Here is a 25,638-nt window from a genome sequence, read left to right as displayed (position 1 = left end):
TGACGCGTTACTTTGGCTCTATCATCAGTGTAATGCGTGACACGTTACTTTGGCTCTATCATCAGTAAAATGCGTGACACGTTACTTTGGCTCTATCATCAGTAAAATGCGTGACGCGTTTCTTTGGGTATATTGTCATTTCTTTGGGTATATTGTCATTGTAATGTATAACGCTATAATGTCTAAATATTGTCGTTAGTGTAATGCCCGACCCGTGGTTACCTTGGAGACCCCTGGTCTGACGCCAGCAGCTGACTGGAACAAGCTTGTCCGAGCGAGATTCAGCGCTTTGTCCGAATACGTCCAGCCCCCTGAAACAAAAGAAATTAATGTTGTAGCAGATTTCTTTATTCTCTATGATGAACCCTCCCCTTAAATGTCAATCATTATTTCAGCCACTGCACTCTTACCCCTAACGCCCCTCCCCATTCTAGCTTCCCTCCCCCCTCCCCCTCCCTCCTCGCCTAAGCGCCTACTCACTAGTATGATGAATGCCTTGTACGGTGCGGATAAAGTTGGCTTTGTCGTCTTCACATTCCCAGGCTAACGTCCTGACTCCCCCCCCCCCCCCCCCCCCCCGACCCCTGCTCGGTTGAGCGCTACTCACTGGCCTGACGAATGCCTTGTACGGCGCGGATAAAGCTGGCCTTGTCTTGAAACTGGTTGAACTTGATGTCGACGTGCGCATCAGTACTGAAGGTGATGATACCCATTTGTATCCCCTGTGGGCCGTAATTGTTGAACTCGTTCGCCATAGCGACGATGAAGTCCTTCTCCCTCTGGAAGTCGGCGTCATTAACACTGCCAGATTCATCCATCATAATACCCAGCTCTGCCTTGCAACCTGAGAAAACCCAAGACCCCAGCCGTGAGAAAGAATACTTATTACAATAGCAAGCTTTGCCTTGCTACATGAGAAACCCAGGACCCAAGCCGTAAGAAAGAATACTTATTATAATAGCAAGCTTTGCCTTGCAACATGAGGAAAACCCAAGACCCCACCCGTGAGAAAGAATACTTGTTACAATAACAAGCTTTACCTTGCAACATGAGAAACCCAGGATCCCACCCGTGATAAAACATACTTATTATAATAGCAAGCTTTGCCTTGCAACATGAGAAACCCAGGATCCCACCCATGAGAAAAATACTTATTATAATAGCAAGCTTTGCCTTGCAACACGGGAAAACTTAGGATCCCACCCGAGAGAAAAATACTTATTATAATAGCAAGCTTTGCCTTGCAACATGAGAAAGCCCAGGATCCTACCCGTGAGAAAGAATACTTATTATAATAGCAAGCTTCGCCTTGCAACACGAGAAAACTCAAGACCACACACATTAAAATGCTAATCTAGATAGTTATAATAATACCAAGGCCTGCCTTGCAACATGAGAAAATCCAAGACCCCACACGAGAGAAAAATAATTATTAAAATGCTAATCTAGATAGTTATAATAATACCAAGGCCTGCCTTGCAACATGAGAAAATCCAAGACCCCACCCGATAGAACGATAGTTTTAGTAAAAACCCAGGACCCCACCCGTGAGAAAAATACTTATTATAGCACCAATTTTGCCATGCCATCTGTGTAAAACCAATGACCCCACCCGTGAGAAAAAAAAAATATTATTATTACCAATTTTGCTATGCAATCCGTGTAAATACAAAGGCCGAAAACGTGAGAAAGATAAGTATCGTAATAGTAATTTTGCCATGCATCTGTGTAAAACCAAAGACCCCACCCGTGAGAAAACTACTTTGAGAGAACTGCCTTGCAATATGAATTTCTTACATGACATGTAGATGCTTTCAGTCTGTGGCGCAGGGCAGGTTGTCTGGAGGCCGTTACAGTTGGCTTGCGTGACAGTGTGTTGCGTGACCTCGCTAGTCCTCTGCCTCACCATCCTACCGCATGTACTTGACCACGCCCCCCATTGATTCCACGAGCACGTCACATAGCGGCATGGACCTGCACGATAAAATATCAGTTGAGATCTGAATGTGATAAGACCAGGGCTCGTATTGAGTATAATAGCTTTGGTTGTGATTATAATGAAATAATGATAGTTATGATGGTTATGATGACAAGAGCGACGATGATAATTACGAAGACCAACACAATGACGACTACGATGATTACTACCTTAACGACAAGAACGACGTCGATGATAACGACGACAATGAGCCTGATTATGACGTCGATGATAACGACGACAATGAGCACGATGATGACGTTCATGATTATGATGACAATGAGTAAGATGATGATGATGACGTCGATGATGACGACGACAATGAGAAAGATGATGATGTCGATGATTGTGACGACAATGAGTAAGATGATAATTGTGATTACAATGACGATAGTTATAAAGATGATGGTAGCGGTGTCGTTGGTAGTAATTATGATGAAAATGAGACTATGATGTTTTTTTTTAATTTCATTATAAAAAAAAAATAAAATATCATATCCTGATGATGTATACAGTAGTATCAGCAGTGGTAATGATATTGTAATCATGATGGCGATGATTCTAGAATACCGTTCTAGCAGGTACTTACAGCTGCTGCTCGTCGTCTCCGACTGCTGCTGTTGGCAGGTCTGGGGCAGACCTGAGCATCCACCTTGTTGATCCTTCACCAAGGTGTTGGTCTTGGTCAGGCTTCGTACTCGGGTCATGCCAGACCCGCAAGACTTCGACCACGAGCCCCACGTCGAGTACTCGCAAGACACGTAACGGCAGCTGAACGCTAGAATGAGAATGCATAGCGTGTTATGTTACGTTAGGATAAAACTTGTCATGTAACGATTTCCGTATGTCAGCGTCACGTAACGACAGCTGAACGCTAGAATGAGAACGTGTTATTATTTACGTGTTAATAGCGTGTTATTTCACGTTAGGAGTAAAACATTTCACGTAGGGATAACTGTATGTTAGCGTCAGAAAACGACAGCTGAACGCTAGAATAAGAACGCATAGCGTGTTTTGTCACGTTAGGATTAAAACATTTTACGTAAGGATAGCCGTATGCCAGCGTCACGTAACGACAGCGGAACACTAGAATGCATAGCGTGTTATGTAATGTTTGGATAATGACATGCCACGTAACGATAGCCGTATATCAGCGACACGAAATGACAGCTGAACGTATCCATAGCCGTATGTCAGCGTCACACGCATCGACAGCTAAACGCTAAAATGTGACGTCGGGATAAAACATGTCACTTAAGGATAACTGTTTGTCGTTTCACGAAACAACAGCCATGTCACGTCACGTACATCACCGTTAGAGTGAGAAGTGTGCAATGTTTCACCACAGGCTTCCCACCCGCGTCACTGAAGGATTTCTAAGGACATACGAATTCACGCAAATAAACATCTTTGAGTTATATCTTCATGCTCTATTCTTTAAATAAACTTAGTTGGGATGTAAATGCATCCGTCTGTGGTGTTTTGTCTTCCCAAGAAACTCGATTTTACGAGTTTAGAGCGATATAACTTTGTCTCGGATTTTGAGTCGATACTAAGTATGTTAATAAGACAAGGCTGGCAACTTTATTCTGACTACATCAGAAGATATAACTCATAGATGTTTATTTGCGTGATTTAGTATGTCCTTAGAAATCCTTCAGTGACGCGGGTGGGAAGCCTGTGGTGAAACATTGCACACTTCTCACTCTAACGGTGATGTACGTGACGTGACATGGCTGTTGTTTCGTGAAACGACAAACAGTTATCCTTAAGTGACATGTTTTATCCCGACGTCCTTAGAAATCCTTCACTGACGCGGGTGGGAAGCCTGTGGTTTCACTTCATGTAACGACAACTGAACGCGGAAGTGATTTTGCTTTGATTTAGTTATTTTGCCGATAAAAGCGCGCGCGAGTGTGCAACCCTGAAAGTCATGTTATTGCAAATCGCCTATTGGTACGGCTAGCTGAGGGTTAATGCTTCACAGGTAGACGGGGGCAATGTATGGCGAATTCACATTCAGGTACTTAGATATTTAGCAAAGAGGCTGCGGATATCCTCACATGAGCACGAGGAAGAGGAGATCGAGTTGACGAGGTTCTTTAGTTCCTTCATGCTGTCCACGTAGTACACATGTGACCGGCCAGGCTGAGAAGCCATCAGTTCCAGCTCGTTGCGGTTGATGTTTCTCCCGACGCCGATTGATATGATATTAACGGACGCGTCTTTCAGGCGCTTGAGAGGCGCTTTCAGGCTGTCGATTCCTCTGGTGCTCACTCCGTCTGTTATGATAATCAGCACCTAGAACAGAATGGAGCTGTTATCTTCTACAGTTAAAAGTTCAGTGACCATTTTTGGGTGCCTTTTACACGGATAAAGATGAGGAAACGAACTGAATGTGAAAGTGTAGTTGTGTAGTTAAAGTAATGTTTTAAGCATTGTTGCATTGATCAGATATATCCGCAAGGAATGTAGAGACCACAAACCCCACCTCTCCCCCCGAGTCTCCAATCTAGTGGCAGACTTTCTTACTTTCTGGCTGCGCGGACAATAAACCACGTGCTAGATCATGTGACAACATTCAAACTCAGAAGTTGGATTGCCTTATGGGTGTAGTTATACTTTTAGAATTCAAATGCGGGATCTACCATACACTTGCGCTCACATCTTGACTGATACATTTTCCATCGCCAGTTGGACAGTGACATCATAGGTTACCTTGGCAACGTTTGAGCGGGCGCCCCTAGACGAGCTATAAAGCTGGCTGTATGCGAGATCAAGAGCCTTGTCAGTGTACGTCCATCCTCCTGTAAACAAGGGAGAAAACCATAGGTAAGTAATACTTTCCAAATGCGTAACCAGTGGAAGGAACGCAAGCGCCTAACCCACAGGAAAAATCATTGTTTACAGACCTACATTTCTTATTCATTATCGATATTTGTTCATCATTTTAAATTGAGTAGGCCAATCACGGCGCTATTTTACGATCCCGCACAATACCGAGTCTATTTTCATGCTCTTATTCAAGAAAGTAACTGATAACCTTTCAAAAGCATCAGACCTCAATCCTAATGAACATCTGTATCTTTATTATTGATCGACATTTTTTAGACGGGAAGAAATGTCGAGCTGTAACCATACTGCCCTCCCCTTCCTCCACCCCTGAATCCTGCTCATGCAAAGAACCATTACAAGAACCACTCGTGCGCATACCTGCTTGCCGTATATGGCTGACCGCCTGCTGGAGGGACCCGACGCTCGAGTGACTGTTAAGTGCTATGTCCAGGTGTGCATGCGTACTGAATGAGATCACTCCGAACTGTGCATACTGCCCGCCAATCTGGAAATGCCTGACAAGATCTTTGACAAACTCCTTCTCCTTGGTGAAATCGTCTTGCTTGACACTACCAGACTCATCCATCAAGATGCCGACATCCACTTTGCATGCTGATACAATCATGAATATCGTGGGGCTGGCCCATAAAGTTCACAACTCAAGGGAAACTTTGGTACAGTTAAGGGAAGTGGGGTAAATGGTTTCTAAGGGTAGGGACCGCGAAGAGGGAAGGGCTGGTAGTGCTATAGCTCTAACACCTTGTGGCTTGGGTTAATTTTTATTTCAGGGCTCCAGATTTTTACTTGTTTGTCTTAGCACTACCACAATGGTCTCCGCGGTCCCTTAAGGTGAGAAAGAACACGAGGGCAATGCCTTTATAGGGAAAGGTATTCATTTGAGATGCTCTTTTCGCAAGTTACACTTTGCTCTCTTATAGACTTTTTCTACTTGACTAAGTTACTGATCATAAGTTACTATACTAGAGAACATCGTGTGATCACTTACATTGTAACCAAATCTACCCTATATGAGAATGTAATCCCACTTGAAGATATCATAATTTGGAGAAAGGAAAAAGGCGCAACAAAAAAGTACCAGTGCAACCAATGTAACGATCTATGAATTACGTACCCATGAAACAGCCAATAAGCTCCACTCTCATAGACACGTGATTATGCCAGCTCTTCGGGTGAATGCGGACGAATCTGGCTTCGATAGCGGGAGAAACAGCATTCCTCACAACTGAGTTCCTGTTACTATTTCCCGTGAACGTCTGCAAATCATTATCAGTCCTTTTTACCATCATTCTACCACCAGCAGGTCTAACCACTTGTGCGCATACGATCACTTTATCGCCTTACGTGTAACTACTTCTAGCGTGAAATTACGTTGCCGTATTCGTATCTTTTAAGTGTTACAAGAGTTACAACTCTGGCTGTCCCAGCTGATATTCGAATCGGAACGACCACAGCCCTAAACAAAACTCGGTGAAACGTCCTATTTCTAACAACCCTGAAACGTATATTGTCATGACTCCTTAGCGTACGATATAACATTAACCTGGTACCTCATCCTTACCCTAAACGCCTTAGGGCCAGCCTGGCCTTATAACTTTCCAGGGTACCAGCCCTCCCCCCTCCCCTCCAAGCCCTAACGGCCCTAGGGCGTGGTATACACCACTCTGGTCTACAAATTCTTATCTTGTAATCCTTAGTAGTATAAGTCCCATCCTAACCATAGCCTGAAAATTACTCTTGCATAAAAGAAATTGAAAAAGTACAATACCTTGACAAGTCCAGCGATTCGGTAGGTAATGAACTGGGCTCCCTGGTTACTGAAGGAGAGAGTGAAGGTCTTCACCCATTGGTCATAGTCCTGGCGCCCTTGAGTCTCGACAGCAGTCACTCTGCTAGATCTTCCAAGATCGACCTACACACCGCAAAGCATCACGCTTTAAAAAGATGACGACTAATTCATGCTGTCTCTAATGGGGACGTTTAAAAGTCAGGCGCCGAGAAATCAGGGACTCTGGTAAGCATGCTGTCCTTCGATTATTAGGTATCATCTCAATACTTTGCACCTTTTAGGAATAAGGGGTAGAAAAAGTATGTTTGCATGATGGTTTAGGGTCAATTTCTTATGTTATCTAAGCTAGGATAACGCTCATGGGATTGAAAAAGTTTCCCGCTGACAATTCAAACCAGTAGTTGAAGCAGCCTCAGCATACCTGAAGCCACTGATTGGCGTCGTTTACCCTCGCGCTCCAAGCACCGATAAAACTGCCTTGACTGGCCATGTTAAGTCGCCCCCTCCATGCCATGTGCTCAGCGTCCCAGTTACTGGAGGCTGTCATCGCTTCGTTCTCGACGTATCCGCTCTCAACGCCCAATGGTTTGTCACACGCTACACAAGAAGCGCACACGTGAACCAAGGATATTATAAGACTGCTGCGTTTATTACTTGCGATACAATGACATGGACAGCCACCTCGATAAGGTACGCCTCTTCAACCAGTAACAGCACCAACAATAATATTATCTCTTGTACCAACAATAGAACTACCACCATAACCTAAGTATAGAAACCTCCCGCACCCCGACCCACCACTTAAAACGTTAGCAGAATCATTATACCACCCCAAACCAACACTTTGACTAAAGCACTATTACCACTAACACGGTAAGCATTACCATTACCAACATCCCTATAACCACCACTATGAACACTACCAACACCACCATTATCCTCATCACCACCACCACCATTACCATAATCATCACCATTACCACTACCACTATACCATCATCACCATCACCACCAATATTACCATCATTACCACCACCATCACCATCACCACCATTACCACCACTACTATACCATCACCACTATCACCATCACCATTACCAGCAGCACTATACCATCATAATCATCACCACCATTACCATCATAACCATCACTATTACCATTTTCACCATCACCACCACCATTACCATCATCACCATTGCCAACAACACCATTACCATCATCACCATTGCCAACAACACCATTACCATCATCACCATTGCCAACAACATCATTACCATCACCACCATTACCACCACTACTATACCATCATCACTATCACCATCACCATTACCAGCAGCACTATACCATCATAATCATCACCACCATTACCATCATAACCATCACTATTACCATTTTCACCATCACCACCACCATTACCATCATCAACATTGCCAACAACACAATTACCATCATCACCATTGCCAACAACACCATTACCATCATCACCATTGCCAACAACACCATTACCATCATCACCATTGCCAACAACACCATTACCATCATCACCATTGCCAACAACACCACTACCATCATCACCATTGCCAACAACACCATTACCATCATCACCATTGCCAACAACACCATTACCATCATCACCATTGCCAACAACACCATTACCATCATCACCATTGCCAACAACACCATTACCATCATCACCATTGCCAACAACACCATTACCATCATCACCATTGCCAACAACACCATTACCATCATCACCATTGCCAACAACACCATTACCATCATCACCATTGCCAACAACACCATTACCATCATCACCATTGCCAACAACATCATTACCATCATCACCATTGCCAACAACACCATTACCATCATCACCATCACCACCACCATTACCATCATCACCATTGCCAACAACACCATTACCATCATCACCATTGCCAACAACACCATTACCATCATCACCATTGCCAACAACACCATTACCATCATCACCATTGCCAACAACACCATTACCATCATCACCATTGCCAACAACACCATTACCATCATCACCATTGCCAACAACACCATTACCATCATCACCATTGCCAACAACACCATTACCATCCAGGGGCGGCGGGGTGGGAGGGGCAGGGGGCAGCGCCTCCCCCCCTCCCCCCCCTCCCCCCCACACACACACTATTCTAAACGGATGTTTCTTTAGATATATATGAACGTTTTTTTTTTAAACAAACGGTTTTCAAGCGGTATATATGGAACCGACAACAAATTTGTTGGACAGTTTAAAATCCCCACGTTCTTATAAATAGGATTTGCAACCACCAACAACAACATTACCATCACCATCACCACCACCATTACCTTTCACTAGTTCTATTACTGTTGACACCACTGTATGATTACCTCCGCCTGTTCTCGGTATATCAGGGTTGATAGTAATCCTACGTCTGCAGTAGAAGGACCTCTCGTCCGGGTTACTAACGCCAATCCAGCGCACATCGCGAGGTAACTGCCTGACAGTTTGTTCATTCGCCTGACGAACAACCGCGGCGGGCCAACTGCTGTCGTCAAAGTCGGTTTTTTGAAAGTTTGGACTGTGTTTATTGGTGCACTTCCACTCCGCGTCCGTCTCGATGCCATTACCGAACTTCGCCATGATCCGCCCGGGGCCGCCCGTGTTCTGCACGTAGATGGCGACAACTTGGGTATCCAAGGGGAACATGTACCTGGTAAAGTCATCCTGAATTAATGTACTTAGTCGTGTACACAACTGATACCCAAAGGAAACATGCACCTGAATCAATTTTGAATCAAATCTATCTACCTAGTCGCGTATCCAATGGATATCTAAGGGTTACATGTATCTGAGTCATTCTAAATCAATCTGTTTAATCGGGTACCCATTGGTTATCTAAGGGGAACATGTATCTGATGAAGTTATTCTGAATTAATCTTTTTGGTCGCGTATTCAATGGATATCTAAGTGGAACATGTACCTGATTAAGTTATTCTGAATTAATCTATTTAATCGGGTACCCATTGGATATCTAAGGGGAACATTATCTTGTCAAGTAATTCCGAGTCAATCTACTTAGTCGCGTATCCAATGGATAAGGGGAGCTTGTACCTGGTAAAGTCATACTGAATTGGTTAGTCGCGTTTCACTTATAACGGTTCAAAGCGCTTTGCATTTTCCCCATATACCTTCAAAGCGCATATGGCAATATAAATTTTATCTTATTCTATTTAATTAGTTTCGGTCACTCAACCAATACATAAATACGAAACATTTTACACCATAAACAATTGATAATAAATCAATGACAAGGGGTGTTAAAGTATAGGGGGCTATGATGTATCAAGTGCCAATTGCACTAAAAAAGCATTTGCGATATGTTACAGATAGCAGTGTGTGCTTACTTTTGGGCCACGTCCCATTTGCCGTTGTCATTCCCAAGATAACGACCGTTCGCGTAGACAAAGGCACGATCATCTACAGTGATCTCCGCCTCCATGCCTAGTCACGCAAGAAATGCATTAGTCACGCACATGCCACCTCAAAACCTTGTCATTAGTCTCTCTCCTTTACGTACACAGGGACCCCGGGAGTGCTTGCTAGAGAATCCAACGCGTAGAAGAAACCGCTGGGTCTCCGAGCTTGCCAGAAACTCCAACAGCCATTCTCTCTTTCATTCGACCCTTATCACATTCCCATATGTCTTCAGGGTCACTCTTCCTATACCATTACATCCCCCATCAATTGATCCATCTCTTGTCTCCAGTCCATACCCTGTACTTACCAACAGTGATCTTGTATTGATTTTGTCTCCAGTCTTCCCCCAACTTACCAACACAGTTATCCCATTCTTGCCTACCAGGGTAGTAATTACATCTTCGTTTCCCAGTCTCTCTTCTTTACTTACAAACTCAGCTGACCCATCGTTTTTCCCAAGTCTTCCTGAACTTACCATTAAAGTAATTCTGTTCTTGTCTCCAGTCCCTCTCCTCTTATTACCAACAGCGTAACACCATTGCTTTTCATCGATCGCTCTCCTGTGTCTCTCTCCTCCACTTACCAGCACAGTTATCTCATTTCTTTTTTCTCAGTCTCTCTCCTTCACTTACAAGCACAGTAATCCAACTTTATATACCCAGTCTCTCTTATGCACCAACAAGCACAGTTATCCCTTTACTTTTTTCCCGGTTACTCTCCTGTACTTACCAACACAGTAATCCCATTTCCTGTCCTTCTCATAGTTAGGAGTCTCCGAGCACCATGAGCTACCTCCGTGTGGCTCGCATTTGTGGTACCACTTTCCATTGTTGAAAAACGGGAACACGCAGCACTTGCCGCCCCTGGTTTTCACGGAGCACATTGCTGGAGACAAAACCACATTTTAATGATAACCTATTATTAAAATGTACGGTACAGCCTGGAAGAAACTTAACACTCTGTGTGTGTGTGTAGTTTGAGTGTAATTAGATTCTTACACTCAAACTCCACGCACCTTGAGTGGACTACACGCACCAAACTACACGATCTTGTTTGCCTCATTAACTTCTAAGAAATCCCTTGAGAGTATTTAAGGCTACAACTCGATGCCATGCATGCGAAAAGAAAACGAGGTAGCGTGGTAATTGTCCCATTCATATATTTATTTATTTTATTTTTTTTTTTGCGGACGGTTTTTCTTTTTTTTAACCTTCACCGGCTATTAGCTAAGCAGGCAATCGTATTTTAGTAGCTGTGGTTTAAATAATAGATGCTTTGTATATTCTCGAGAAAAGGTAGGACAGAAGCAATGCGTCCTCTACATGAGAATACATCTTAAAACAAGAAAACAGAAAAAACATAAACTGGCTGAAGCAAATTATACACAATCCACCAAACAAGTTGATGAATTCAAACAAAGAAAAAAATATTTTTCGTATTTTATAAATCAAGAAACTTTTTTTTCAAAAGTGGTCGACCTGCACGACGACTTCAAGCTTTTGTTAAAAAAAGTTTTATCTTTACTCACATCCGCTTGATGAAGCAGCTGACCTAAAAAAGAAAGACAACAACAGCCATTGTAAATACATCGATGTGTATTGTAACTAAAAACGGTTTGCATGCAGTACAAAAGGGGTTGGAGAGTGGCGAAAAAATAAATCTACAGCGACGCACACGTAGGGATAAAACGTAGGAATAAATCGTAAGAATAAAAAGTTTGCCCATAACTGTAATAAAAACCTCAACCACAGACGAATCAGGCGCGGTATTCTGTTCTTGGTATGGTCACATGGAAAAGACAAGACAATCTAGTATATCCACAGAAACAGTTTCAAACAGTTTCAAGGGTGTGAGAACGAGAACCACCCTTGTAAGGCAGTCTGTGGGAAAGGTGAAATAAACCTTACCTGAAAAACAACACCAGTACGATGGGTACTGAAAACCCAACAAAATGCATTGTCGGTTGATATAACGGATCGGTAGATCGGTAGTAGAAACCGGGTAAGAAAGTGTTTGGGTGGATAAATGTGGGGAGATCTTCTAGTGCCCTCCGCAGATGGGGCGTGAGTGACTTCGTGGTTGTCCTTCTGACGTTAAATCACAACGCTATTTGCACAGTGATAATCCCATTCATATTACGTCCACAAAATTACAAACAGTTACAAATATGACAAGTCTATAAAACAAACTATCTACTATCTTGTAAGAGCAAAGCCGAATAATTTGCCGACTCCTGACAAAGACAACTGAGCAAATAGTAGATAATGGTTCAGGAATAACATTTATCAAGATCAAAAAAGATGAATCCTAGAAAAAATCGTTAAATTGTAAAAACTTTAGTAAGTATAGTTTGGAGAACTAGAGTAGCTTAGCGACCAAAATGATCATTTATGAATCTAAGCGATGTTTTTAATAAACTGCTCACTTCCTAAATCTAATATTTAGCGAGCGATTTCCAATCAGAGTGACTTATTTGTTAAATAAAAGGCCAAAGATTTGAACACGTTTTCATGGAAACTACAAATATCCAACGGAAATTCGCTAAAGGTGTGAAGATGATTACGAAACCTGCACAATTCATTGAGAATGAAAAAGTTGTTAAAAAAACTGGCTCTCGTGTTAAACTAAAGATTGATAAAAATAGAAAGAACGCCGAAAGTGTCATAAAGTCATGCAAACGTCACAAATGTTAGAAACAACGTACATAGGTAACACCTACGTTACATACGGTACATAGCGTAACTAGATATTTTTAAAAAGGGAGAGAAAGGGTGTTGTTAAGGCCCCAAAAAGTATTGTCGTTTTTGGTCGCCGCCCGCCTCCAAAATTTGAGCCGCATGCAAACTTTTTTCTTTCTTTTTTTAATATTTTTTCTTTCTCTGTAAACCCGCTAGATTATATGCGAGTTTTGAATCTCACCTTCAAGACTTCCAAGCGCGCTACAAATCGAAAGCTGCGCTCAGGAAACCGTTTCACTGCAGTAAAATTTTCTGATTGTTGTGAACCATTCTCCTCGGACAGTATTATCGTATGCGTTCTCTGAATCGCCTAAGATCGCAAGCATACATTTTCCCCTATTATTTCCGTTTGTAAGAATACATCTTTACGCTGCAGTATCGCTTCAACGTCTAAATTTGGAATTTAAAAAGAACATAAAACCTTATTCTTTCCTTTTTTTTCTAACAACAAAATTTTAGGTCCAGACGAGCCCGCTTCGAGAAAAAATTGCCACTGGTATTTCCATTGCCGAATAGCAATGGATGATCAATAGTCGATGTTATTGTCAAGCCAAGTCTTTAAGCTTGATTTGAATCCTTTTTTTTTTTTTTTTGCTAAGCCCAAGGCCAAAACATTTTTAAATAAAGTTAAAAGTTAAAGTCGTTTAAGTTAAAGATTGGCTATTTTGTACGGTTTTGCGAATTTCCGTGATACTGCCGCTTTAACCTCAAATTGAAAACAGTCAATATAGCTAGTTGACTAATTTTTTTTTATAGACTTTTTGGCCGCATAATATAAAACCATTTGATCTGAGAAAAGTGATACCTCTGAGAGGTGGATCTAGGCTTTTGCTACGGGGGGACAGGGGTTGGCACCAAACTCTTTTTATTATTATTTTGTACACTTGTAACAATGACATCATGCACTAGCACAATGCAAACAATAAAGTCCAGTCCATAATTGCATATTTTGATCAAAATAAAAGCATAAGTAATAGTTTAAAGTAAAATTTCTCAACAACCTAGAAAAAACTACCCCTTTCCTTCTTCTTTTATATGTATATGGAAAAAAAAGATAATAAAAGTGAGAACATCAAAATCCACACCTGGAAGTTGCTACTTTTGTTCAACTAATTGTGTAATTTGTGGTCTTTTGTTATCAGGATTGGCAATAGGTTGTCTAATTTTAAGTAGATCCATGACAATTGTCAAATCCTTAATCTGACAAATTCTGAAACCAAAGACCAATTTTTAATCTTTTTTTTTAATGTTTATGATGAGTTTGGGATTTGTGGAATTTAGAAAGCCAGGCCCGTACCCTGGGGGGTGGGAGGGGGGTGCAGGGGGTGGACACAGACTTCTACCTCAAATGGTTTAATCAGTTTTCTAGACAGCACCCTATGAGAATAAACTTGGATCACTGAGTGAAAATTGATATTGGTCAGCAGATAAGAATTGCGAAGCATTTATAGTAACTGTCAAGGCTGAGTATAGATGCGTTAGAGATTAAAGGGAGCAGCTTTATCCTTCACACAATAGAGTTTAATTAGAGTTTCACTTTTCCTTCCCCCCCTCCCCCTCGCCCAGGAAAAGGGGGTGGGGCTTGGTAGGTCCACCTTTTGGGATTACAACCACCGCAAGGAAAAGAAAAATCCTGGGTATGGGCCTAAAAACATCCTTCACCAAAAAAAGTATAATAAAACGATTTATAATGGAACATACTGGTGTTTTTCTTACCTATATATTCAACATTAAAATAAAGTAAAAACAGATACTATGTGCCCTAAGCAAATATAAAGAATGTATGACACTAACCCTATGCACCCATCCCTCCCCCACCCTCCACCCAAAGCAAGCAAAAATCCAATTCTAGAAATGGCTATTCCATACCTCTACATTCTTTCTTAGCACTACTGCTACAGCGGAAGCAAGATAACATTGGCTCATCACTGAAAGATGAGCAAATAAAGAACAAAATCAGGGTCAATAATCAATCCCATATGCTATAGGCCAAGGCACTGCGACCTACATCTTAGCCTGCTTAACAAGCCCAAAAGGTTTTTGGTTAAAAGCGGGTATTCGTACAATGGCATCGGGGGAGAAGGGGGACATAAAAGGGGGTAGAGGTTGGTGGCAGGGGTGAGGGCGGGAAGGTAATTGTGGGGATAAGGCTACAGTGAGTGGAGTTGGACTATAAGGAGTGACCTGGGTAGTGATGCAGTTGTTCTCACCATGGCGTATAGGGTGAATGGGAAGATTAGGAAGGAGGTAGTGTTATAGACCAGAAAACAAAAAGGCTGATAAGGGGTAAGGTGTACATGCTGGTGGAGAAAGGAGTTAAAATATAATGAAAACAACAAAAGTTCATAAACATGCACATACATGTGTAATAAATTACAGTAAATAAGGAATAGAATATTTCATAAAGCTCTTTAAAAGATTAGCAGCCTAACGTGTGTTCTAGTACAGGGTTTATCATCAGGAGGTAAGGCCAAGTACTAGTCAAATGCGAAGGGGAGAATGGAGACAGAGGCAAGGTAGTGCACTAGGGAGGAAGATGAGGGAGGGATTGCAGCTGAACCCCTGGTTTCCCGTATAAATATATACTCATTGAACGTTTTATGATAATGAGGTAAATCACATCCTGATTGGCCGAGAACCATTGTGCACTAGTCGATGTGTCAATCATTTTAGAGCTAGTATCAAAACGTTTTGTGGGAAGCATTTCTGGCATATCAACTGCTTAGCATTATCTGTTTTCCATCTCATTGAAATTTCTTTGATGCTCTGTAATTTTCCCACTATGCGAGGGACATGAATAAACTGTTATCCCTATTATCCCTTAATTCCCAGCACTTTGGGCCTTCAAGGCAGGCTACCTACATCTATGCAACGGTATCAGATTTCGCTGACCGTGGTTCCTTTTGTATTCGTGGTCGCAACTTCACCCCTTGCTAAAGCAACTGCATGAGCCCATTGTTTGTAGCAACTGTTCGCATTCTCCGTAACATCCCGTCTACCCATCATCGTCACAACTTCTCCATCATCAGTAACTACTACTAGCTTTGGGATGGTAGTAATGTGGTATCGAGTCTTTAACTCCTTGGTTATTTCACTTCCGAATGGCACTGCTAACCAGTCACCATGGCATTCCTTCATGTACGAGTCCAAGTCAGAGTCAGTTTTATCTGAAGACACAAACACTATTTCAAACTGTTCTTTTGATTGGATCTTCTCTTCGTAAAAATCTTTCAGGAGCGGGGTAAACTTTTGGCACGGTGGACACCAGCTAGCAGAAAAATATATCGCCACCACTTTGTTCTGAAGAACTTCCTCAGGGTAGACTATCACACCAGATCGTTTACGCAATTGTCTCCCAGCAAATATATTCATGTCGAGATTTTCAGCAAGCTTTTTCAAATCCAAACTCTTGTCACTTCTGCCGCCATTTTGGATGTACTTGTACCCAGGCCTAATCGGCTAAAATAATACGTGGGATTTCTTTTTTAGTGACGTCACATGTTATATAACAGTTCAATTCAAGATGGCGGCGAGAACGGTAGTAGGAACTGCTATTCGAGCTGTCAGTAGACAGCGCAAATTTGCGGCAAGGAAAGCCGCTCTCACGTTGGTAAGTGTGTGCTAGCCTCCTCCTTTATCGTGTAGCATAGACAGGCGTAGTAATGAGCCCTTTGATCTCGGGTTTTTACATTAAAACTTTTACGTGACTATAGGAAGCTCATATTTTGCACGTCCAGTTTATATCATTGTATATAACAAGCATATCCAGATTGGTAACATTTCCAGTAGAAATTATACACTACAATGACAGGAGAAATAAGATAAATCTCTGGACTTTACAAACAGGCCTCTTCTGGTCTTGATCCTAGTTATAAATTAAGTTACGCAATTCATTTCACGTAAGCTAACAAGAAATAGAATAATACAACATGGTAGTTTTCGTTGTAGGTACAACATGGTAGTTCTCTCAATAAGAATTTTGTTTAGCTAGACTGCAAAGTTTAGGGCCTTACTTGAAGAGGTCTTGATTCAGATCTTTCTAAATGTAACTTAGGGGTCGTCCACACTAACACGGATCAAAAGTATCCGGATTTTTCCGAAAACGCATCACTTGATTCGCGTCCACACTATCGTTTTCGCAGCATGTTCACCTGGATCCAGCCATCCACACTTACACGGATTCAAACCTTTGAAAAAGCTGAAAGGTACAGGGTGACGTCATTTTTTATGATATCCACATGCTCAAAGCAGCGCTCGCCTGCGATTTGACGGCATCGTTTTTATTTTGATACGGATTCGACCGTCCACACTACAGACCAAAGTATACGGATTCATTTTGATTCACTTTCAACAGCGTTTTCAAAAGTATCCAGATTTGCTGGATCCAGCGTGCGTGTTAGTGTGGACGGAAGGCCTAAACGTATCAAAAAGTATACGGATTCAAACGAATCCGTGTTAGTGTGGACGGCTCCTTAATTTACACCAGATTTCCAATATTCATGATAAAAATTCCAAAAACAATTCAATTGATGATATTGGATGTTGCATTATTTTGATTCTGCTTGTTATGAGGTGCTTGACTAAAAACACAATATTTAGGAAATAAAATCTAAAATATCAGTAATTTGGCTGGTTATCTGTCAGACAAATCAAGTGTGTCATCAGGGCAATGATCCTGATTGGCTTACCAAAATAATTTTTCTGCTATTGCCTGGGAAAAGGGGTGCCGAACACACTCTTTGATTAACAAGTTTTGACAGTTTGTTGCACTTGGCCATTTATTTGAAATGTTTAACGCTGTAATACAGTACCATAATTGCTAAGCCCTGCAGCCCTTGCTTAATTTTCGTGTCCCAGGCAAGGGGCTTATTTGGGGAGGCACTTATTTCAAAATCTGATTTATCTCTAGATAAAAAGAGCTTTTTTACAACTTGTAAGGGGTAAATATTTTCCAAGAACCTGACAAAGCAAGCTTTAAAAAATTAATTAATTTATTTATTTAGAGGCTCCCTCTACACTTAGATATAAAGATATACAACAAATACATAAAAAAACAGACAAGAATAAGTGCAGAGAGGGAAAGGCAAACAGACACGAGGTCCCTGCGAGGCCTGCCCTGACACTACGGATACTTGAACACTTACCGATTTAATGTTAATTTTTCTGGCAGGTAGTACTGTCAGTATTCGTTACTTCCTTTCTAACACAAAGTCCCTCTCGTCATCAAAGTCTTTTGTGTAACACATTTAGGTGAGGTGCTTATTCACATTTTCCTCATAGATAAGCCACTTTTTTTAGGGAGATGCTTAGTCTGGCATTTACAGTATTTACAAATTTTGGATATACTATTCGCAATACCACATTGTTGCTTTGTGGGCATTTTTTTTAGGGAACCAGTCGAGTCTGTGCTATAAGTATATGACTGGGAGTCAACATTCCTTTGTACCAAATTTTGTTTTATTATATATTTTTTTATATTTTCCAAGTTGGGTACTAATAACATAAATAATAACTTATAATTGATTACTAATCCATCAACAATCCAACATTTTTTTAGGGTCAATGGAACGAGAACTTGAACTGATTAAATATGAGTAATTCACAAAACAACTATAATAGTGATGAATGTATTGTATAATTTACAATAGTAACAAAACTCTAAAAGCGATTCTATTTCCATTCAAGGCAATTTAAATCTATTTTTACCTACTCGTGCAATTACACTTTGTGCAAGGAGTAGGCGCTTGTGATTGGTGGGTTTGTGCCTGTAGCTGACCCACAAGCTGTTGTACACTGGAGGTCAACATTTGTTGTTGTGTTGACAATTGCAGGAACATTTGTGTAACCATCATTTCATGCTTTCGGTTCACCTCCGCTTGTTCTTTTTGAAACTGTAAGATCATCTCTTCTCTGCGCCTCGCTGCCTCTGATAGATGGTTAATTATCTCTGTGTATTTTTTGTCTGCTTCTGGAATTGGTTTGTTTACTGGTTTGTGTGTTTGTTTATATTTGCGTAAAAGGTCATTTGCGAGTACTCGCTTCGTAGGGAAGGTTGACTTTCGCAGTTTATACGTCATTCTCCCTGGTAACATTTGAGTTGGTTCTTCAACTCTTTCTCTTCTTTTTTCGTTTTCTAGTGGTAATAAGTTTACATCGTGATCTTCGTCCGGCTCTTGTTCATTGCTGCTTTCTCCAGTATGTGTGTCGTCTTCGCCTCTCCCAGAGGCACCAGTCTCCAATACACGCTGCGGACTGTTTCCTTTCGGCGCACAATGGCCGTCATTCATGAGATTATAAATATCTTTTCCGCCGTCGATTTCATTTTTCTCTTTTGCGTGATGGCCCTTCACTACACCATTCTCTCCTTCGGCATCGCAGTCGTCTCTACCGATAGACAATTTGTTACCTGATGCTTCCTCTTCCGTAAATTTATCCAGCGCTATTCTAAAGATAGGGTCGATGATTTTGAACCAAGCGGGCACTCTACGTTCTTTCGTTACTGTTCCGTAACCCCTGCTTTTCATACATCTCCACTCTCGTTTAAACCACTTGTATTTTGTTCTCAGTTGCGGGAGACTAAACACAACATCTTCATTAGTCGCTCTAATGTTCCTCTTCTTGAATTCCGTCAGGAGACGCTGCTGAATTTGCGCAAGTATACTCTCATTCGATGCTTTCTTCACCGCGAGTGTTTCAAGCTCGACAACATAGCACCAATACGAGCCATCACGCCAAGACGTTTCCGCGAGAATTGTGGCGAAAATTTCCAACTTTTCGTCGGACCACTTCTTAGCTTTATTAAGAATAAGTCTTCGTCGCTTTGGGCGAACTCCAAAGTCGGCTAGCGAGGTGGGATACATATTTACTGTCACGATTTCGTTTCTCTCTTCGTCCTCGCGACCGTCTGCCGCCATTGTCGTGTCATATAACATGTTAAAATTAAACCCGTCCAAGAACCACAAAAAACGCCTCCGAGAACTGAGAGTGTTCCAGGGTGAGATCCTTTAACTCGACGACTTTGTTTGATGAAACAATGTCGAATTAGTGTCGATTTTTCCAGTTTTGGTCGCTGTTAGATGGGTTGATTGAGAGCCGTCGTAATGAAACCGCGAGTCGTCTGTATGTCTTTATGCCGTCGTAATTTGCATATTACCGACGCGTGATTGTAAATAGCGTAATATGATTGGCTTCTTAGGTCATCTTTGGAAAACTCGTTTTGTTTTTATGTTGTTATTGCGAGATTGGCTTCTTAGGTCAGCTTTGGAAAACTCGTTTTGTTTTTATGTTGTTTTTGCGAGATTGGCTTCTTAGGTCAGCTTTGGAAAACTTGTTTTGTTTTTATGTTGTTTTTGCGAGATTGGCTTCTTAGGTCAGCTTTGGAAAACTCGTTTTGTTTTATATGTTGTTTTTGCGAGAAGTCCGAATTGATGAATACGCTTTATTTTTAGGATAACTTTACTGTTTCGCAAGCGCTGTAATTAGTTTTCCATAAAGTTCTGAATATTATATGTAAATAAGAAAACATGTTTTCTTGTATACCCAAAAGGGCACAAAATCCTTTCTTTTCTATTTGGAGATAATATTGAGAGTATCATTGAATAATCCCAAACTGAACTGATGTTTTTTCCTTCGACAGACACCTAGCGCAGTAAACAAAGTCAAGACTCTTTTATCAAGCCAACCAGATGCTGTGAGTTGATACAGAAAACAAACAAAAATATTTATATGCAAGATAGCTGTGAGGATTTTGTTTGTAGATCGTTTTCAGAATACTGAGCAATCATCATTGATAGCCTTGAAGTTTGTCATTGTAGAATATGGATTTTTTGTTATAAATTAATTTTTGACATCCTGTTATCGCTACCTTATTTAGGTTGCTTTCTCTTCTTTGTAGATTGCTCTCAAAGTTGGGGTGAGGCAACGAGGCTGTAATGGGCTGTCATACACATTAGAGTTTGCCACAGAGAAGGGGAAGTTTGATGAATTGGTCACACAAGATGGTAAGAAGTCAGGCTTGCTTAAACTCTGGTATCATGCTTTTTTGTGTTCTCCTAAATGAAATTGTATATTGATGCAGGGAGGTAACGGACATAGATTAAATGGGGGAGAAGGGCCAAATTAAAGGGGCATTAAGAAAACTGGGTGGGGGTGCACAGCCATGGCAATACTGCTTTTTTTAGGTGTTACAGTGCCGTAGCAGGCCCCGAAATATTGGAGGGGCACAATACAAAAACATTAAGAAAACATTGGGGGCACAGCCACTCCCCTACTGGTCATTCCCTTATCATTTTTAAAAATATTGGGGGGGGGGGGCACATGCCCCCAATGCCCCACCCCTGCTACGGCCCCGCATTATGTCACTGTTGTGTACAGCATTCTATAACCACAATTACATATAATACGATCCAGTGACCCGCCCTGTAAGCCACAATTACATATAATACGATCTAGTGACCCGCCCTTTAAGCCACAATGATTTATAATATCATCCAGTGACCCGCCCTGTAAGCCACAATTACTTATAATACGATCCAGTGACCCGCCCTGTAAGCCACAATGATTTATAATATCATCCAGTGACCTGCCCTGTTAGCCACAATGATACATAATATGATCAAGTGAACCGCCCTGTGAGCCACAATGATTCGTACTATGATCCAGTGATCCACCCTGTGAGCCACAATGATTCATACTATGATCCAGTGATCCACACTTAAGCCACAATGATTCATACTATGATCCAGTGATCCGCCCTGTGAGCCACAATGATTCATACTATGATCCAGTGATCCACACTAAAGCCACATTGATTCATAATATGATCCAGTGATCCGCCCTGTTAGCCACAATGATACATAATATGATCGAGTGATCCGCCCTGTGAGCCACAATGATTTATACTATGATCCAGTGATCCACACTAAAGCCACATTGATTCATACTATGATCCAGTGATCCGCCCTGTGAGCCACGATGATTCATACTATGATCCAGTGATCCACACTTAAGCCACATTGATTCATAATATGATCCAGTGATCCGCCCTGTGAGCCACAATGATTCATACTATGATCCAGTGATCCACACTTAAGCCACAGTGATTCATACTATGATCCAGTGATCCGCCCTGTGAGCCACAATGATTCATAATATGATCCAGTGATATGCAGTGAATCCTGTGATCTAGCATATGATCCACAGTGGCTCATAGTATGATCTGGAAATCCATCATATCATCCAAACCACTGTTCTTATAGATTTGTAATAGGTTTGTTTTTCTACAGGTGTGAAGGTATTAATAGATTCCAAGGCACAACTATCATTACTGGGAACCGAAATGGACTTTGTTGAGGACAAACTCTCCAGTGAATTTGTATTTAATAACCCTAATATCAAGGGCACCTGTGGGTGCGGCGAAAGCTTCAACATTTGACAAATACTGTTTTTATGTTTCATATAATATTTATTTTCTAATCTGATTTATATGATTAGAGAGTTAACTGCCACAAATAATTCTAAGAGCTTCAAGAAAAAGATAGGTAGATACCAACATAGTAGCTATATCAACACAGATTGTATACTGCCTTTCAACACTCTCCCCATCAGACCCAATCACCTAATTTATGCCTGTTATTATTTTATTTTACTAGAAATGTTGTAAAAAGGTTTGATCATTCAATGTAAATAAAATATCACAACTACATTATCTCCATAAGTGATCTGAACAAAAAAAAGAAAACTTGATCACCAATTTGTCCAGCTTTTATTTCAAATAACCTAATATAAATTAATAAATATAGACAGTACCAGTGTTTATACATAAATATTAGTGAATGTACAAAAATAAACAATTAAAAAATATTGTAAACTCACAAGGAATAAGAAATAAGTTCAGGATTTTCAAGATTAACTTTTATAAGTTCAGGACATGGAATAATTAGACAATCATGTAACAATCTGAGCCCATAACAGGGGCAGATCCAGGAGCTACAACAAGGGGGTGTCAAAGCAAGGATTTCAGTAAAGGGGGAGGGATTTGTTGTTCTTGCATGGGTTTCCTTATGTTTCTTGTTAATTTTAAGCCAAACATCTGGAAATAGGGGGTCTGGGACCTGCTAGGCCCACCCCTAGATCTGCCCATGCATAAGACCTGGTTCCCTACTCAAACCTCTATTTTTCATGCATATTTAGTTGCAGTTGAAAAATATGCTATTTTTATAGTAAACAAAACTAGATGCAACCTGGAACCAAAAGGCATGATTCATTCATGTTTTTGATATTCCTTGATTCATATTTGCCATGTTTTTTAATAGGAAATGCTCTTGCTTTTGTCAACAGATAATATCTAGTTTTTGTCAACATCTAATATAAGATTTAATAGAAATATTGTATAAAAGACAACAGTAAATCGATTGCTAGGTTTCCTTATGGACTTTTGCAATTTGTTACACAGTGTAAAAATCTGAATTATGAAACTGGGAAATATGAGCTGCAAGCTTACACGTTACATGAAACAGGTTTGTGTTTCCATTTACTTTTGTAGAATTTAACCAGATCAAAAGTCTAGAATAATTCAAGGTTTTAGTTATTTTTTAAAAATCATTACAACTTCTGAATATATTACCTAAATGATATTGTTGAGGGCTAAAACAAAAGCACACATAATATAACTAACAGACATCACCACAGCAGAGCCACATGGGTTACCATCATCCTCTCCATCCCTGTTAGGGGTGTGTGTACCGAGCTCCTTACGGGGACCTTCCTTTTGCTCCACCGTGGTAAAACTATTCTCACTATAAAGGGTAGACTTCCAGTTGTCATCACAAGAAGAGATTTTACTCTTGAGTAGCCATGATGCCTCTATTTGCTCTGTTTTATTGGATCCACAAATATGGCACTGCCCAACCCATCCTGTAACCGAAGCACCACCACGCCACACAACAAAAAACGCAAAAGTGCTGTTTACATTGCCATTTGTTCCAATCCCAAAGACTTGCGAGTGGGTGCTTCCCGCAGCATTCTTTTCACGTTCCACTGATGTGCGGTACTCACCAACGATAATCCCCTCGTAGTCTTGTTTAAGGATCATCTGAGACCCCACATCATTGTACCAGGTTCCGTGTAGACTGCAAGGGCTTCTAGGGGTGAACTTTAAGGTCTTGAAATCTGTGGATATTGTTGGCAATGATGTAGGGTCTATGCCCTGCTTCCTTGGACCTAGCACCTGTTCATAACGAGTAAAAACATCTCTGCCAATCATGGTGGATTTCCACTTGTCGACACATGTGTCAACTTGAGAGCGAAGCAGCCATGATGTTAGGATCTTCTCATGGCCATCACTACATTTGATGCACTGTGCTGTCCACACTGTAGTCGATGAGCCATTTTTCCAAACAACAGCAAATGCAAATGTTGATCCAGGGCTATCAAGTGGTGCAGCACCTGCAATAAATTAATCCTTTTAAACACTAACAATCAAAAGCATTAAATGGACTACACATCAATTCTTCAATTTATTTATTGCAATTTCGTTTATACCAGTTAATGACAACAGGTAATTCCATGCTACCATTAAATATTTTACAACATGTGCTCGACATAAAAATACTACTTTTAGCACATGTTTATTAATGTATATTTTTGTGATTTTACAAAGCAAAACATATTTTAAACATTAAACAATCTCTACCGTGATCCCTGGTCATAGTCATTTGTGATGCAATAAAAAGAGATGAGACCATGGTTTTAAAATCTAGAAAGAAAAGTAAACTAGAGTAGCTGTTCTGCAAAGCAAACCGTCACACTTGTGAAAAAAATCTTTTTTGAAAAGCCAGGTTGTTTGTTTTATTTTGATGCATATACTTAAGCTTATTGGTTTGGTGTTATTGTTTTTTTACCTAAAATGATAGAATGATCGCCGCACGAGGAGCCACGCTGACGCTCCACCGCTGTTCGATACTCTCCGACCAATTTCCCATCACTCGAGTGCTTTAGTAAGATCTCTGAGCCTAACTGATTGTACCAAAAGCCATCCAATCTCTTGCAGTCTTCGCTAAATACGAAAGGGAGAAACGCCAGAAGAACTGCTACAACGAAGGGTTTAAAGTTCGACATGGCGGCTTGAAAGTACTTCAACTGACCGGCTAAATGAGCCCAAGTGAAAAAACACACAGCCTACCCGCCAATAGGAATGCGTGAGAAACAAAAACTACTTGGAGCGTAAAGTGACAAAACTGTTCGTTATTTTTATATTTTATCAAAGAGAGTGTATTATAACGACCTCTAAAAAGGCGAAGATAAGAAGTGAGAGATGTTGCACCCAGGCTTAGAGGTCATTATGAATGTTATGCTGGCAATCGAGAAATTGTGTGCGTGCCAAAAACTAGTTTAATCAGGGAAGTGCGCACTTCCCTGGTTTAATCAACATAACCTTTAAAGAAACGGATTAAATAAGAGTTAATATACCCCAGAAAAACAAGAAAAATTCAGCTTCCATCACACACTCCTTACCTAATCCTTGCCTGCTTGTCACTCTCGTCACGCAAGCCTTCCTCGGAAACCGAAAATCGGAAATCGGAAACCGCTTTTCTTTCCCATAGAATTTTCCCAAGTCGAGTGGCAAACATAACGAATACTTGCTCCTGTGTGCATATATTGGAATTCGTGGCAGAGATAAAGCGGCGCAAGGCCACTCAAATACAAGCAAGTGTAGAAGCCCCAATGCTGCGCATAGGGCTTACCCCCTCCCCCCATCCCAAAACGCACCATGTCCCCCTCCTCCCCA

The 25,638-nt window shown here is 41.0% G+C and overlaps 4 protein-coding genes across 6 annotated transcripts in view; 1 reads left to right on the top strand and 3 right to left on the bottom strand.

Annotated features, from left to right (window-relative positions):
• Positions 1-14,739, bottom strand: part of LOC5506315 — a 49,152-nt gene extending 34,413 nt beyond the window's left edge. Inside the window, exons 1-15 of one of the 3 annotated variants that reach the window (XM_048726374.1) lie at positions 14,721-14,739; positions 11,642-11,664; positions 10,843-10,998; positions 10,041-10,137; positions 9,024-9,346; positions 7,042-7,217; positions 6,600-6,743; positions 5,946-6,087; positions 5,192-5,425; positions 4,697-4,785; positions 4,042-4,279; positions 2,568-2,756; positions 1,798-1,974; positions 608-844; positions 223-311 (exon numbers count right to left, since the gene is read on the bottom strand). In XM_048726374.1, the coding sequence (XP_048582331.1) occupies positions 223-311; positions 608-844; positions 1,798-1,974; positions 2,568-2,756; positions 4,042-4,279; positions 4,697-4,785; positions 5,192-5,425; positions 5,946-6,087; positions 6,600-6,743; positions 7,042-7,217; positions 9,024-9,346; positions 10,041-10,137; positions 10,843-10,996 (2,289 nt within the window). In that variant the 5' untranslated portion in view covers positions 10,997-10,998; positions 11,642-11,664; positions 14,721-14,739. Of the gene's footprint in view, positions 1-222; positions 312-607; positions 845-1,797; positions 1,975-2,567; positions 2,757-4,041; positions 4,280-4,696; positions 4,786-5,191; positions 5,426-5,945; positions 6,088-6,599; positions 6,744-7,041; positions 7,218-9,023; positions 9,347-10,040; positions 10,138-10,842; positions 10,999-11,641; positions 11,665-12,020; positions 12,205-14,720 lie in introns of those variants that run through there. The other 2 variants (XM_048726377.1, XM_048726370.1) reach the window with 2 other exon arrangements.
• A 454-nt stretch (positions 14,740-15,193) lies between these two features.
• On the bottom strand, positions 15,194-16,297 carry LOC5506314 (nucleoredoxin-like protein 2). The gene has a single exon (XM_032374692.2). The coding sequence runs from the start codon at positions 16,221-16,223 to the stop codon at positions 15,729-15,731; it is 495 nt and encodes a 164-aa protein (XP_032230583.2). The 5' UTR covers positions 16,224-16,297; the 3' UTR covers positions 15,194-15,728.
• Positions 16,298-16,345: 48 nt separating this feature from the next.
• Positions 16,346-22,723, top strand: LOC5506313 (iron-sulfur cluster assembly 1 homolog, mitochondrial). Its single transcript, XM_001626998.3, has 4 exons — positions 16,346-16,461; positions 20,488-20,541; positions 20,746-20,851; positions 22,136-22,723. The coding sequence occupies exons 1-4, from the start codon at positions 16,375-16,377 to the stop codon at positions 22,282-22,284; spliced, it is 396 nt and encodes a 131-aa protein (XP_001627048.1). The 5' UTR covers positions 16,346-16,374; the 3' UTR covers positions 22,285-22,723.
• LOC5500205 lies at positions 22,598-25,033 on the bottom strand. The gene is made up of 2 exons (XM_001621645.3): positions 24,752-25,033; positions 22,598-24,296 (listed from the first exon to the last, which is right to left on the bottom strand). The coding sequence occupies exons 1-2, from the start codon at positions 24,966-24,968 to the stop codon at positions 23,476-23,478; spliced, it is 1,038 nt and encodes a 345-aa protein (XP_001621695.3). The 5' UTR covers positions 24,969-25,033; the 3' UTR covers positions 22,598-23,475.
• Between the last annotated feature and the right edge of the window lie 605 nt (positions 25,034-25,638).

Source organism: Nematostella vectensis, chromosome 1, assembly GCF_932526225.1.
Source record: "Nematostella vectensis chromosome 1, jaNemVect1.1, whole genome shotgun sequence".
NCBI lineage: Eukaryota > Metazoa > Cnidaria > Anthozoa > Actiniaria > Edwardsiidae > Nematostella > Nematostella vectensis.
The sequence above is the reverse complement of the archived record's forward strand: the minus strand, read 5'-3'. Positions and strand labels throughout refer to the sequence as shown.